Genomic DNA, 15,862 nt, shown 5'->3' on the forward strand with positions numbered 1-15,862 from the left:
TAGAATATGTGGACAACTACAAATACCTAGGTGTCAATCAGACTGTAAACTCTCCTTCCAGACTCACATTAAGCATCTCCAATCCAAAATTAAATCTAGAATCGGCTTCTATTTCGCATCAAAGCCCCCTTTACTCATGCTGCCAAACATACCCTCGTAAAACTGACTATCCTACCGATCCTTGACTTGGCGATGTCATTTACAAAATAACCTTCAACACTCTACTCAACAAATTGGATGCAGTCTATCACAGTGCCATCCGTTTTGTCACCAAAGGCCCGTATACTACCTACCACTGTGACCTGTATGCTCTCGTTGGCTGGCCCTCACTACATATCCGTCGCCAAACCCACTGACTCCAGGTCATCTACAAGTCTTTGCTAGGTAAAACCCCGCCTTATGTCAGCTCACTGGTCACCATAGCAACACCCACCCGTAGCACGTGCTCCAGCAGGTAAATTGCACTGGTCATCCCCAAAGCCATCACTTCCTTTGGCCGCCTTTCCTTCCAGTTCTCTGCTGCCAATGACTGGAACGAATTGCATAAATCTCTGAAGCTGGAGCCTTATATCTCCCTCTCTAACTTTGAGCAACAGCTGTCACTGCAGCTTACATATCACTGTACCTGTATGCAGCCAATCTGTAAATAGCACACCCAACTACCTCATCCCCATATTATTACTTACCCTCTTGCTCTTTTGCACCCCAGTATCTCTACTTGCACATCATCATCTGCACATCCATCACTCCAGTATTAATGCTAAATTGTAATTATTTTGCCTCTATGGCCTGTTTATTGCCTACCTCCCTACTCTTGTAGATTTGCACACACTGTACATAGTTTTTTCTATTTTTCTTTTCTATTGTGTTATTGACTGTACGTTTGTTTATGTGTAACTCTGTGTTGTTGTTTTTGTTGCACTGCTTTGCTTTATCTTGGCCAGGTCGCAGTTGTAAATGAGAACTTGTTCTCAACTGGCCTACCTGGTTAAATAAAGGTGAAATAAAGTTAAAAAAATAAATACATTTTGCTCACATAAAAATGGAATCCCTGAACCTTCAGCTGTGTTTGAGCTGGATTTACACAAAAAATTACAACATATATTTAAAATCTTTATTTGGGGATAAACAATAAGGGAAGTGTGAACTAAAGTCAAAAAAAAAAAAAAAAGACTCAGTCAGCAAAGCGTTAAACCTTTTACCAAATGTGTCATTTTCTGGTTTCCTGGGGTATTACCCCCCCCCCCCCTCGCCTCAGTCTCTCTCTCCTGGTCTTGATGGGGGGGTGGGCTAGTTCTTACATGCAGAGTTTTTCTAACTGCTAACATCTGGGAGAGCTTGATCACTCTCACTTAGCACAGACCAGAGGGAAGGACTGCAGACTGATTCCAGCTACAGGACACTCTCCCCCTGCCTGTGACCTAGCCTCCCCACTACGCCTCGTTTCGTCTCGCTCTTACAGGTTTCACCACTTCTCTTTTCAAAAAACAGGAACAAACTTTTCATTGTCTGCTGCTCCTTTTCTTTTGTACTTATTGTACTCCAGTTGCTCTCACAAAGATAATTATTGGGATTCTCTGACCTGCTTTCCCTTCGTTCAGTCCTCCCTTAAGCTCTGCTCTTTTTTCATGTGTTTCCATCTAGTTTCTGTCACATCCTTTGTTGGTGGAACATGGCTTGATGTATTTTGCAGGTTAGGTTTGTTGGAATTGCATGGTTGTGGTGTGTGTGGTCAATGCGATGACATTGGGAATTCGTGTCAGCTTTTTATATATCTCTCAAGTTTGTGTGCACCTCCAATGCTATATGGTTGACCACCTCGTTATCACGTTGAAGGGAAAAGTCAGGTTTGTTCTTTGTTAGGGAGTTGTGGATGTTGGTTACCTACTGCTTGGGGCTTGTGTTATGGATGTCCTTTTACCACTTAGAATACATATTGTTTCTCTTCTTCATGGGTGTGAACTGTGTGATTTAGGTGGTTTGTATTGAGTTGGGCTCTGTTTACTATAGCCCAGTGTGGTTCCATGACAGGACCATCGAGTTCCTCATGTAAACTTAACTTTATTAGTTCATTAGTTGACTCAATTCTGCTTTCAAAGGGCCATATTGTTTTACATACCTTTTCAGAACTTCCCCATATTACACAGACTGTTTCCAAGCAGGTTTTCATTTCCATATTTTCTAGTGAAAATCAAACTCATGGACGTCACACAGTGGAGTATTGTTGTCCTCTAATAGTTCAGCTTGCTACTCGGCATCAGTTATGAGTTGGGAGCTTCATGGATGGTTGAGCCTATATGCAGAGCAGAGAACCCTCTCTGTACTTTCAGGAAAAGGTGAGGTAGGTTGCCACAGAATGGAATGCGGTTGAAGGTCTCCATGTTTAGTGCTGCTCTCTCTCCATCTTGAGCCAAGACGTTGTCTGCCTCTCTAGAGTTGATTGTGGAGCAGCTGATGGTTGCCAGCTCTGACTTCAGCTAATGTGACAACATATCTCTTTCCTGGACCAACTCTGGGAACAGCTGCTTATCTAATTAGAATTTTCTTCCACGTCAGTAACTACTGCTGTCCGCAAAGTATTTTCCCAAAGTGGCCTCAGGAAGAAAGTTATGAGCTTTTGATTGTTCCTCCGTTTTTTCCTGTTCATTTGGTTGCAGTCTCGGTGCTTGGAATTGGATTACATAATACAGGACATGATTGACTGGTAGATGTAGGAAGCAACTGGTGATGACTATTTAGTTGGTAATGGTTTCATTCTAGCTTGTTCAGTCATTTCATCCTACACAGTTGAAAAATGAGACTATTTGTATTATTAACTGTTAGAAATTGGTACCGTATTTCTCATACAAGACTACTCCTACACACAATTACCTCTGTACCTCTTTCAAGACATTGCTTTAGTCAGTAACTTCAAAACATTCTTCCTGTTGACCATTCACTAATCTGCTCTCCTCTTCTTCTTCCTGTCAGTCAGTGGAGAGCCTGCCTCCCACCCTGCGTTCAGGGAACCTGAGTGTTCTGAAGAAGCGCTGGGAGCAGCCAGGTCCTCGCCAAGACAGACCCGCCCCGCTATCCAACGGGCCACCCCGTGCCCGCCTCTCCCCCTCTGCCGTACCAAAACCAACCCCCCCGACCGAGCACCTTACCCCAGCCAAGTCTCCGGAATCCCTGAACACTCAGGGTGGTCAAAGCACAGCCGTCAGCCGCTTCCAGTATCCTGCAGCAGCAGCTATAGCCGAGGAGGGACCGAGAGGGATGGAGAAGAAAGCGCAGCGGCCAAGCGAGCGAGAGGAGGAGAAAGAGCTGATGCAGGTGGAAGACGAGGTGGTGCCACCCAGCCCCTGCACACCCATTGAGAAACCCAGCGTGCCTCTCAACAGCCTGAAGATGATGTTTGAGAAGGGAGAGGGCACCAAGGGAAAGGTAAGACTGATAAGACACATACACAGTGGGTATGTATCCCTCTACACAGTATCTTTCCCTCTTTCCTCTAATGATACTTCTCTCTCTCACTCTGTCTCTTGGCATCTTCCTCAACATGTAGCTGCTCCGCATAGTTGTGGGGTCAGGTCAGTCATCTGTGTGTGATTGGTTTGCCCCCTGTATCCAGCTAGGATGCAGCTGAACTCTTGATCTGTTGTTGCACAGCCAGAGATTTTAATGCTTCCTTTTGATCTAGAGTCATGCTAGCAGTCACATGCCTTGGTACCTGATGCAATCGTGTTTTCAAAAAGCTCTGTCTCTAGACTTCATAAGGCACCCCAAAGACCACTGTCTGTCTCAGTGCACATCACTAAGTACAGACAGAACACCCATTCACTGAGACTTCAGCACGCACACACACTTAGAGGAAACTTGCTAAAACTAGTTTACCTAATAACACAAGAGGCTCTCAAACGTGCATACACACACTGACTTGACGGAGCCACCCCCAGTTGAGAAGTGAAATACTTTGTGCTAGACGCACTGAGGGAGGGTCTCCTGTGGCTCCTCAGATATTAGCATAGATAAGGCACTCATTAGTGGCCATGTTAATGAACCGGCCCTCTCAGGCCCATTACTGCCTAACTAACTCAACCCTTCAGTCCCTCTCTTCTGTCCCCACAAAAAGTTTCCTTAACTCAATTATTCACACTGCCCATATGTCCTGTCCCTTATCTCTTCCTAAACAACCCCCTCTTTAGTGCACAAACACACACATACGTACACCATAATTGCCCAAGGTCAAGAAGGTACCCACATTCCTTGTCTTTCTCTTCAAAGACCCACCATTTTTGGAATTCTCCTTCCTTCTTTCACTCTCTGTGTCCTGTTATTCTCCTTCAGTTAGGTATTCACCCCCCATGGCCCCCAACCCACCTCACTCTCAGCATCACACAAGATTACACTCCACTTCTGTACACTGCTGCTCCTCCTATCTTTAAATTTCCTGTTTCCTCTCAAATGTTCTTGTCTAATAAAAGTTTTGTAAAACTTTGGGATGTGACTGAGACAATAGTACTTTGTATACATCATATTATTGTGAGACAATAGTGTTTTGTATTCCTGGTGGTCTCTGCTTAGCCAACAGTGTTGATGCATGGTCCAGGTGGGAGAGCAAGGCTGTGGAGTCCGACTCGGACTGGAGTGAGTTGCCACCACGCCTTGATGTTCATCTCTTTTAAGTGTGCTCATGATGACCACTAGTCTAAGACCTAGGCCTACATGTTGGAATATCCCCCAGTGTCTCCTTAGGGAGACTGGTCTGAGAACAGTGGTTGTGTTGTAGTCTTTGTTCTCTCAGCCAGTCAGACGAGGCGTGCCACAATGGCCATGGTTCTGGACTTGTGCTGAATTTACTGCCAGAGCTTTTAAAGAGGGCAGTGACGGTAGGAGGGCCTCTCTTCGTCTGAGAGCTGTGCTCGGTGTGTGTGTGTGTTTCCTTAATACACATATGCACCAAATCCTTTTTTGCTACCCCAGTGCATTTCAACTGACTACGCCCGGCTGACCAGAGCTGAGGGGGGAGGCGAAGCTTGTCTCCAGGTGTACACACGGACTCACGCTACATCTCACACACGCACACACACATTAGTGCCCGCCCCAGCTGTAGCTCAGCACCTGCTCTGGGCTGATGCCATCTACAGCAGTGACGATGTCATGGGAGTGTTATGCACACACTCCTTACCCCCCAATCACTGGAGCCTACAAACTCTGCTCTTACAGAACACACACTCCTTTCTCTCGCTCTCCAATCAAAAAGTCACAGTACGTTCTCTCCCCTTGTTTCTAGTTCTCTTTTACTCTCTGTATTCAAACTTTCTCTTTGTCTCTACTGTTTTTCGATCAGCCCTGGGGTGCAAGGAACCCGCATGCTTCCCATCTGGAACAGTCTGTGCATAATATTATGATGACATTTTGGGACGTTTTGGTCTTCGGTAATGTTTTTTCATCTGTTCGTGCAACAACAACAAAAAGTAGCCGACTCCTATGCCCCTTCAGTGATTTGGTCAACAGCAGGGACTTTTCAATTAAGTGTTTGTCATTATTCAACGAGAGACGACTTGTTTTAATGCAAATTTTTTCAGAGTTCGGCTTGGTACCTTGGCCTTATGAGCTAGGATGTTGTATATCAGTCCATCTAAATAGCTGTAATGGATCCTGGACATAAAAGGTTGAGATGGAACAGATCATGCTGGGCTCTGATTCACTGCCTGGCTGGCCCCTAAATAAAACCCTATATTGCTTGCCACTGGCATTTGTCTTATCTCTATTACCATAGTATTCAAAACATAGGTACTGAAGTTATTTAATTTTTTTGCATAGTTTTATACAGTACCAGTCAGATGTTTGGACACACCTACTCATTCAAGTTTTTTTTTTAAATTTGTACTATTTTCCACATTGTAGAATAATAGTGGAGACATCAAAACTATGAAATAACACATGGAATCATGTGGTAACCAAAAAAGTGTTAAACTAATCAAAATATATTTTATATGTGAGATTTTTCAAAGTAGCCACCCTTTGCCTTGATGACAGCTTTGCACACTCTTGGCATTCTCTCAACCAGCTTCATGAGGTAGTCAGCTGGAATGCTTTTGCACTTGTTGGCTGCTTTTCCTTCACTCTGCGGTCCAACTCACCCCAAACCATCTCAATTGGGTTGAGGTCGGGTGATTGAGGAGTCCAGGTCATCTGGTGCAGCACTACATCACTCTCCTTGGTATAATATCCCTTACACAGCCTGGAGGTGTGTTGGGTTATTGTCTTGTTGAAAAACAACTGATAGTCCCACTAAGCGCAAACCAGATGGGATGGCGTATCGCTGCAGAATGCTGTGGTAGCCATGCTGTTTAAGTGTGCCTTGAATTCTAAATAAATAACAGACCGTGTCACCAGTAAAGCACCATCACACCACCTCCTCCATGCTTCACGGTGGGAACCACACATGCAGAGGTCATCCATTCACCTACTCTGCATCTCACAAAGACACGGCGGTTGGAACCAAAAATTGCACATTTGGACTCATCAGACCAAAGAACAGATTTCCACCGGTCTAATGTCCATTGCTTGGGTTGCTTGGCCCAAGCAAGTCTCTTCTTCTTATTGGTGTCCTTTAGTAGTCTTTCTTTGCAGCAATTCGACCATGAAGGCCTGATTCACGCAGTCTCCTCTGAACAGTTTATGTTGATATGTCTGAACTCTGTGAAGCATTAATTTGGGCTGCAATCTGAGGTGCACTCAATTGCTGATTTCTTAGGCTGGTAACTCCAATGAATTTATTCTCTTCAGCAGAGGTAACTCTGGATCTTCCTTTCCTGTGGCGGTCCTCATGAGAGCCAGTTTCATCATAGCGCGAACCACCGCATTTAACCATGGCAAGGTGACTGGGGATATGGTCCACTACAAATAGTGTAGTTATTCCCTCCGTAAGGCAATCAAACAGGCAAAACGTCAGTACAGCGACAAAGTGGAGTCGCAATTCAACGGCTCAGACACGAGACATATGTTGCAGGGTCTACAGACAATCACGGATTACAAAGGAAAAACCAGCCACATTGCGGACACCGTCTTGCTCCCAGACAATCTAAGCACCTTCTTCGGCCCGTTTTGAGGATGACACAGTGCCATCAACGCGGCCCGCTCCCAAGGACTGGGAGCTCTCCTTCTCCGTGGCCGACGTAAGACATTTTGAACGTGTTAACCCTCGCAAGGCTGCCGGCCCAGACGGCATACCTAGCCGTGTCCTCAGAGCATGTGCAGACCAGCTGGCTGGAGTGTTTACGGACATATTCAATCTCTCCCTATCCCAGTCTGCTGTCCCCACATGCTTCAAGATGGCCACCATTTGTTCCTGTACCCAAGAAAGCAAAGGTAACTGGACTAAATGACTATTGCCCCGTAGCACTCACTTCTGTCATCATTTTATTTATTTCACCTTTATTTAACCAGGTAGGCTAGTTGAGAAAAAGTTATCATTTACAACTGCGACCTGGCCAAGATAAAGCAGTGCCACACAAACAACAACAGAGTTACACATGGAATCACAAACATACAGTCAATAATACAATAAAAAAAGTCTATATACAGTGTGTGCAAATGAGGTAGGATAAGGGAGTTAAGACAATGGATAGGCCATAGTGGCTAAATAATTACAATATAGCAATTAAACACTGGAGTGATAAATGTGCAGAAGATGAGTGTGCAAGTAGAGATACTGGGGTGCAAAGGAGCAAAATAAATAAAATAAATAACAGTATGGGGATGAGGTAGTTGGATGGGCTATTTACAGATGGGCTATGTGCAGTGATCTGTGAGCTGCTCTGACAGCTGGTGCTTAAAGCTAGTGAGGGAGATAAAGCCAGCCTCAGTGAGTTTTGCAGTTTGTTCCAGTCATTGGCAGCAGAGAACTGGAAGGAAAGGTGGCCGGATGAGGAATTGGCTTTGGGGATGACCAGTGAAATATACCTGCTGGAGTGCGCGCTACGGGTGGGTGCTGCTATGGTGACCAGTGAGCTGAGATAAGGCGGGGCTTTTACCTAGCAAAGACTTATAGATGACCTGGAGCCAGTTGGTTTGGCGACAAATATGAAGCGACGAGAGCATACAGGTCGCAGTGGTGGGTAGTATATGAGGCTTTGGTGACAAAACGGATGGCACTGTGATAGACTGCATCCAATTTGCTGAGTAAAGTGTTAGAGGCTATTTTGTAAATGACATCGCCGAAGTCAAGGATCGGTAGGATAGTCAGTTTTACGAGGGTATGTTTGACAGCATGAGTGAAGGATGCTTTGTTGCGAAATAGGAAGCCAATTCTAGATTGGAGATGCTTAATGTGAGTCTGAAGTGCTTTTAGAGACTAGTCAAGGATCATATCACCTCCACCTTACCTGCCACCCTAGACCCACTTCAGTTTGCATACCGCCCCAACAGGTCCACAGACAACGCAATCGCCATCACACTGCCCTATCCCATCTCTATCCCAAGAGGAATACCTATGTGAGAATGCTATTCATTGACTACAGCTCAGCATTCAACACCATAGTACCCTCCAAGCTCAGCATTAAGCTTGAGTCCCTGGGTCTCAACCCCGCCCTGGGCAATTGGGTCCTAGACTTTGACGGGCCGCCCCCCAGGTGGTGAAGGTAGGAAAAAACATATCCACTTCGCTGATCCTCAACACTGGGGCCCCACAAGGGTGCATGCTCAGCCCCCTCCTGTACTCCCTGTTCACCCATGACTGCGTGGCCATGCACTCTTCCAACTCAATCATGAAGTTAGCAGACGACACAACAGTAGTGGGCTTGATCATCAACAACGACTGGACAGCCTACAGGGAGGAGGTGAGGGCACTCTGAGTGTGGTGTCAGGAAAACAACCTCACTCAACGTCAACAAAACAAAGGAGATGATTGTGGACTTCAGGAAACAGCAGAGGGAGCACCCCCCCCATCCACATCGACGGGACAGTAGTGGAGAAGGTGGAAAGTTTTTAAAGTTCCTTGGCGTACACATCACGGACAAACTGAAATGGTCCACCCACACAGAGTGGTGAAGGTGCAACAGCGCCCTCACTAACTTTTACAGATGCACAATCGAGAGCATCCTGTCGGGGTGTATCACCGCCTGATATGGCAACTACACCGCCCTCAAACGCAGGGCTCTCCAAAGGGTGGTGCGGTCTGCACAACCCATCACCGGGGGCAAAGTACCTGCCCTCCAGGACACCTACAGCACCCGATGTTACAGGAAGGCCAAAAAGATCAAGGACAACAACCACCCGAGCCACTGCCTGTTCACCCCGCAATCATCCAGAAGATGTCAGTACAGGTGCATCAAAGCTGGGACCGAGAGACTGAAAAATAGCCATCACTAACACAGAGAGGCTGCTGCCTACATCGACTCTAATCATTAGGCACTTTAATAAATGGATCACTAGTCACTTTAAAAAATGCATAGGGCATAGGCCTACCCACTTGGGAGCCAGACCCAGCCAATCAGAATGAGTTTTCCCCCACAAAAAGGGTTTATTACAGACAGAAATATGGCTGTTTCATCAGCTGTCCGGGTGGCTGGTCTCAGATGATCCTGCAGGGAAAGAAGTCTGATGTGGAGGTCCTGGGCTGGCGTGGTAACACGTGGTCTGCAGTTGTGAGGCCGGTTGGACGTACTGCCGAATTCTCTAAAATGACATTGGAGGTGGCTTATGGTAGAGAAATGAACATTCAATTCTCTGGCAACAGCTCTGCTGGACATTCCTGCAGTCAGCATGCCAATTGCACGCTCCCTCAACTTGAGACATCTGTGGCATTGTGTTGTGTGGCAAAACTGTACATTTTAGGGTGGCATTTTATTGTCCCCTGCAAAAGGTGCACCTGTGTAATGATTATGCTGTTTAATCAAATTCTTGATATGCAACACCTGTCAGGTGAATGGATTATCTTGGCAAAGGAGAAATGCACATTAACAGGGATGTAATCAAATTTGTGCAAATAATTTGATAAATACGTTTTTTGTGCATATTTCAGCTCACGAAACATGGGACCAACACTTTACATGTTGCGTTTATATATATAAAAAATAAATGGATGTACATTTCTCTGATTTTTCCCAGACCTCAAAAGTGGTCTCCTGGTGTAGTTTAAGCATTTTTGTGGACTTAGAACATCCAATTTTGTTGTTTTTCTAAAATAAACTAGGAAAAAAGGAAAACTGGAAAAACAAAACCTTTACTTTTCAAGATAATGTTGGCTATTTCATTTTTTAATAAAATACATAATTTGAAGAAAAAACATTATTGTGGCAATTCATATCTTGCAGTAAAATTGCAAATAATACTTTAATCTCGAGAGAAGACAGGTTAAATGTTAACGGTTTCATGTTCTCTTAGAAAATAGTTCTAATCTTTTAGGCCTAGACATAAACAATATCCAAAACAACTAACCATACACTGAATTCATACATTTTCAGTCATTTTTAATTGTAAAGTCATGTCTTTCTACACAATACCTTTTTGTATGCAAATCTGTCAAGGCAAAGGGTGGCTACTTTGAAGAATCTGAAATATATGTTGATTTGTTTAACACTTTTGATTCCATATGTGTTATTTCATAGTTTAGATGTCTTCACTATTATTCTACAATGTAGAAAATAGTCCAAATAAAGACCTTTTGAATGGTACTGTATGTCATGGTAGAGTAGTGTGTAATAATGTGTTGTGTTAAGTATTGTTTTATTGTGTGTAGCAGCAGCTAATGGGGATCCAGAATAAATACAAAAGGAAACATTTCAATTAGTCTACACCTGTTGTTTACTAAGCATGTGACACATGCAATTCGATTTGAATACCATAACAAATGTTTCCAATCTAGGAGGTAAACTCGATAAGGTATTCAATCATTTCACTGTGTATTTCAGATGGAGTCAAGGCCACCAAAACAGAGCTCCTTTTGCAAAAAACATCCCTGTGTGTTTTAAAGTGTGTAGCCTACTGGTGTAGAGGCTGGGGGTGTGTGTGTGCGTGTTAATGGGTAGAGTGGCTGTATCATGGGGGAGTTGGTGGGGGGACAGACAGTCCTGTCTGACAATGGCTCTGGCTCTTGAGCTTATTGGGGGATCAACTCTGTGTACACATGTCCGCACCCATACAGTATGTGTATATACAGTAGTGTGTGTGGTTAGTGGTGGTGTAGGGGGTGCATCTCCCTTGACTTTCTAGTAAGTCAGTATGTGGTTCATTGCAGTTTCTATCCGTTGTGTGGTGTTTTACATCTATGAAGTGGTTTGTCTTGTCATATTTGTTTATTTTCCAATTTGAAATGCATATTATGCATAATGGTTCTTTGTTAATAACCATTGAGTTTAGCTGTAGAATTCATTGCATCTGCTGTCCAAAATTTGCCGAATGCAGTAAATTCACCATCTTGTTCAAATTAGAAATGTTTCAGCAACTTGAGACAATTGAGCTTCTTATGAATATCTGATATCACCATAGATATTTGGTGATTGTTTTGGTGTTTAACAGTAAAGTGTTCCTTATTGTTATCAGTCTCTCTCTTGGGCAAATTAGATGAATCACTGACGTGAACGCTTGGTTTTTGGTTAGGTCTAGAACTAAAATATTGGCTCCCGTGTGGCCCAGCAGCCTAAGGCACTGCATCTCAGTACAAGAGGCGTCACTGCAGTCCCTGGTTCGAATCCAGGCTGCATCACATCCGGCTATGATTGGGAGTCCCATAGGGCGGCGCACAATTGTTCCTCGACTGGCAGGGGTAGGCCGTCATTGTAAATAAGAATTTGTTCTTAACTGACTTAAAGGTCAAATAAATCAATCAATAAAATAAAATGGAGCAAGGTGTGGGGGGGCGAATAGAACATGCTCCAAATGGGTGTGTGTGTACCTGTGTTAATAAGGGTTTGTTTAAGCAACCATCAGTGGCTCATTGTAATGTAAAGGATATACAGGAACTGGCTTTGATGTCAATGGGCCAAACCATTGTGGGGGTGGTCAAGAGTGACCAATGACGGAGCTTAATGTTGTCTGAGTGTTGATATGGGTAGCAACGCAGAGGCCGACAAACTAAGGCTTAGAGATAGATGGATGTAGAGAAAGCAGGAGGAGTCTGTGGTTGCTGAGGACATTGTACAAGTCCTGTCTGAGGTTGTGTAATAAGCTGAACCCTGACCGTTGACCCCTGTGTTATCCAGGTGAGGACAGGACTACACAGCAGCTCCTCCGAGGACACGGACCAGAGACTAGGAGGTAATGCATGAGCAATGCATGAGCACACACTGCACAAGACCCATACAGTATAATCAAATTCTGAGGTCACCATGTCAGCCCTAGGCACCAGCTGACAAAGGATCCCATGCAGAGAGGTGCCCAGTGCGCTCATTCTATCCATGAATGTTACAGATGAGGATGCAGCGTTTTGCATTGACAGATTTTTGTTTTGTTATCCACGGGAGTCATTTAGCAGACACTCGTATCCAGAGCGACTTACATTTAGTGCATTCATCTTAAGATAGCTAGGTGAGACAACCACATGTCATAGTAAGTACAGTGGGGGGGAAAAGTATTTGATCCCCTGCTGATTTTGTACGTTTGCCCACTTACAAAGAAATGATCAGTCTATAATTTTAATGGTAGGTTTATTTGAACAGTGAGAGACAGAATAACAACAAAGAAATCCAGAAAAACGCATGTCAGAAATGTTATAAAAGGATTTGCATTTTAATGAGGGAAATAAGTATTTGACCCCTCTGCAAAACATTACTTAGTACTTGGTGGCAAAACCCTTGTTGGCAATCATAGAGGTCAGACGTTTCTTGTAGTTGGCCACCAGGTTTGCACACATCTTAGGAGGGATTTTGTCCCACTCCTCTTTGCAGATCTTCTCCAAGTCATTAAGGTTTTGAGGCTGACGTTTGGCAACTCAAACCTTCAGCTCCCTCCACAGATTTTCTATGGGATTAAGGTCTGGAGACTGGCTAGGCAACTCCAGGACCTTAATGTGCTTCTTCTTGAGCCACTCCTTTGTTGCCTTGGCTGTGTGTTTTGGGTCATTGTCATGCTGGAATACCCATCCACGACCCATTTTCAATGCCCTGGCTGAGGGAAGGATGTTCTCACCCAAGATTTGACAGTACATGGCCCCGTCAAATGATGCGGTGAAGTTGTCCTGTCCCCTTAGCAGAAAAACACCCCCAAAACATAATGTTTCCACCTCCATGTTTGACGTGGGGATGGTGTTCTTGGGGTCATAGGCAGCATTCCTCCTCCTCCAAACACGGCGAGTTGAGTTGATGTCAAAGAGCTCCATTTTGGTCTCATCTGACCACAACACTTTCACCAGTTGTCCTCTGAGTCATTCAGATGTTCATTGGCAAACTTCAGACGGGCATGTATATGTATTCTTGAGCAGGGGGACCTTGCGGGCGCTGCAGGATTTCAGTCCTTCATGGCGTAGTGTGTTACCAATTGTTTTCTTGGTGACTATGGTCCCAGCTGCCTTGAGATCATTGACAAGATCCTCCCGTGTAGTTCTGGGCTGATTCCTCACCGTTCTCATGATCATTGCAACTCCACGAGGTGAGATCTTGCATGCAGCCCCAGGCCGAGGGAGATTGACAGTTCTTTTGTGTTTCTTCCATTTGCGAATAATCACACCAAATGTTGTCACCTTCTCACCAAGCTGCTTGGCGATGGTCTTGTAGCCCATTCCAGCCTTGTGTAGGTCTACAATCTTGTCCCTGACATCCTTGGAGAGCTCTTTGGTCTTGGCCATGGTGGAGAGTTTGGAATCTAATTGATTGATTGCTTCTGTGGACAGGTGTCTTTTTTTACAGGTAACAAGCTGCGGTTAGGAGCACTCCCTTTAAGAGTGTGCTCCTAATCTCAGCTCGTTACCTGTATAAAAGACACCTGGGAGCCAGAAATCTTTCTGATTGAGAGGGGGTCAAATACTTATTTCCCTCATTAAAATGCAAATCAATTTATAACGTTTCTGAAATGCATTTTTCTGGATATTTTTGTTGTTATTCTGTCTCTCACTGTTCAGATAAACCTACCATTAAAATTATAGACTGATCCTTTCTTTGTCAGTGGACAAACGTACAAAATCAGCAGGGGATCAAATACTTTTTTCCCCCACTGTACATTTCCCCCCAATAAAGGCATTATCAGCTAAGTTGGTGCTAGTAGGAATAAGACGATTGCAGGTTTATTTATTAGTATTTTTTAGAAGGGCTGTGGTTGAACTGTGTGGCAGAACAGCGTGTCAATTCATAGTGAGGGCACTGTGCTCCATCTAAAAAGACTAGCTTTATTTACTTAATTCATAAACTTTTGGCAGCTTTTATATACCCTTTACCCAGGCTTTTTTCATAGTAGCTAATGCAGGACTGTGTTTTCCCAGTTTTTAAATTTTTTTTGGTCTCAAATCAACATACAGGGCTTCTGATAACATTGCATCAGAACTAGGTGGTGGATCAGGAGAAAGAAACTTAATTATGCTAATCTCTGTGTGTCCGTGTGTGTGTGTCTGTGAATGTTTTCTCGTAGTGTTGTCCCCTGACAGAGTGGTTGAGACCACCTCCCTGAAGGAAAGAATGGCCAAGTACCAGTCAGCCGCTACCAAAAAGGGCCCACTAGCATGCACTGTGAGTTTGTGTGTTTGTTTTATTATAGATGCTATCCTAAAAGATTTGACACACTCCCCACTCACATTTAATCTCCTCTATTTAGGAGAGACTAGAGATACCGTTGACTCAGTAACCAGAGCTAAATGTCCTTTTTAGAAAGTGGTCCTCTGCTCCTGTTAAATAGTCACATTATATTTTTACATTTTCGTTATTTAGCAGACGCTCTTATCCAGAGAGACTTAGTGCATTTATCTTAAAATAGCTAGGTGGGACAACCACATATCACAGTCATAGTAAGTACAGTTTTCTTCAATAAAGTAGCTATCAGCGAAGTCAGTAAGAAAAATTAAAACATTCAAGGCTAATGTAAGGATAGTGTAAATGGGAAAAGTTGCTCAATTAATGTCAAAGAAAGACAGATCATACTTCACATTTTGTAAAGATGGCCTTGGTTTGGCATTTCATGTCTCTCTTGTCACTGTGTTCTTCTGCTGATCAACCTCTATTCATCTGCAGACCAGTCAGTCAGAGCGAGAGGATAACAGCCTGAAGGAGAATGTGCCCCCTAGTGGTGTGGCTGTGGTAAGTACCTACACGTGTGTGTGTGTGTGTGTGTGTGTGTGTGTGTGGTGCGTGTGAGAGTTGGTTTTGAGGTGGGTACGTGAGAGAGCGAGCGACTGAGTGAACATAGTGAGTCTTTGAGATAAACTGTGTTTGTGTGTGAAGATGAGTTAATTGGATAGGGGAGCAGCGTTTAAGCAGATACACACTGTAAACCAATCAAAGCTGATGTGCTGTGAGTAAATGAACATACAAGACTGAACATAGTCTCCTAAAATACCTGCTCTTAAACATGAATACACAGTGACAGTAAACTCTTTCATATGGATTTTTTGTGCTATTTTAAATGGATGAACAAGCTATACTGTTTTTGGATTGCTATAACAAGGTTCTCTCTTTTTTTCCACTCAGAGCCAGGCTTTAGAGTCCTACAGCAGAAAAGTTGCTGTAGCAGAGACCAATGGTGAGTAAGCTTTAATTTCCCTCCCTCCTCATCTCGCATGATGTCAACCCCACAGCTCCTGGCTGGGGGCGCCGGGGACAGGACCTCACCCAGCGGGGCAGCGGCTGCTCTTGCCTCTGATTAGTCCTCTGTATTCTAGGTTAAAGGGCAGAGAGGGGTGGAGCACCGACTGGGTCGTTACTCTGAGTTACCGCTCTGTGTCTAGTGAAAAGCC

At 44.2% G+C, this 15,862-nt stretch overlaps 1 protein-coding gene across 8 annotated transcripts in view; it reads left to right on the top strand.

Annotated features, from left to right (window-relative positions):
- LOC106583291 (LIM domain and actin-binding protein 1) overlaps positions 1 to 15,862 on the top strand; it is a 43,475-nt gene that overhangs the window by 24,267 nt on the left and 3,346 nt on the right. For 5 of the 8 annotated variants that reach the window (XM_014167273.2, XM_014167275.2, XM_014167272.2 and 2 more), the window contains 5 exons: positions 2,971 to 3,423; positions 12,189 to 12,243; positions 14,545 to 14,642; positions 15,141 to 15,206; positions 15,597 to 15,648. In XM_014167273.2, the coding sequence (XP_014022748.1) occupies positions 2,971 to 3,423; positions 12,189 to 12,243; positions 14,545 to 14,642; positions 15,141 to 15,206; positions 15,597 to 15,648 (724 nt within the window). Of the gene's footprint in view, positions 1 to 1,292; positions 1,463 to 1,670; positions 2,342 to 2,970; positions 3,424 to 12,188; positions 12,244 to 14,544; positions 14,643 to 15,140; positions 15,207 to 15,596; positions 15,649 to 15,862 lie in introns of those variants that run through there. The other 3 variants (XM_045705229.1, XM_014167277.2, XM_014167278.2) reach the window with 3 other exon arrangements.

This window comes from Salmo salar, chromosome ssa22, assembly GCF_905237065.1.
Source record: "Salmo salar chromosome ssa22, Ssal_v3.1, whole genome shotgun sequence".
Lineage (NCBI taxonomy): Eukaryota > Metazoa > Chordata > Actinopteri > Salmoniformes > Salmonidae > Salmo > Salmo salar.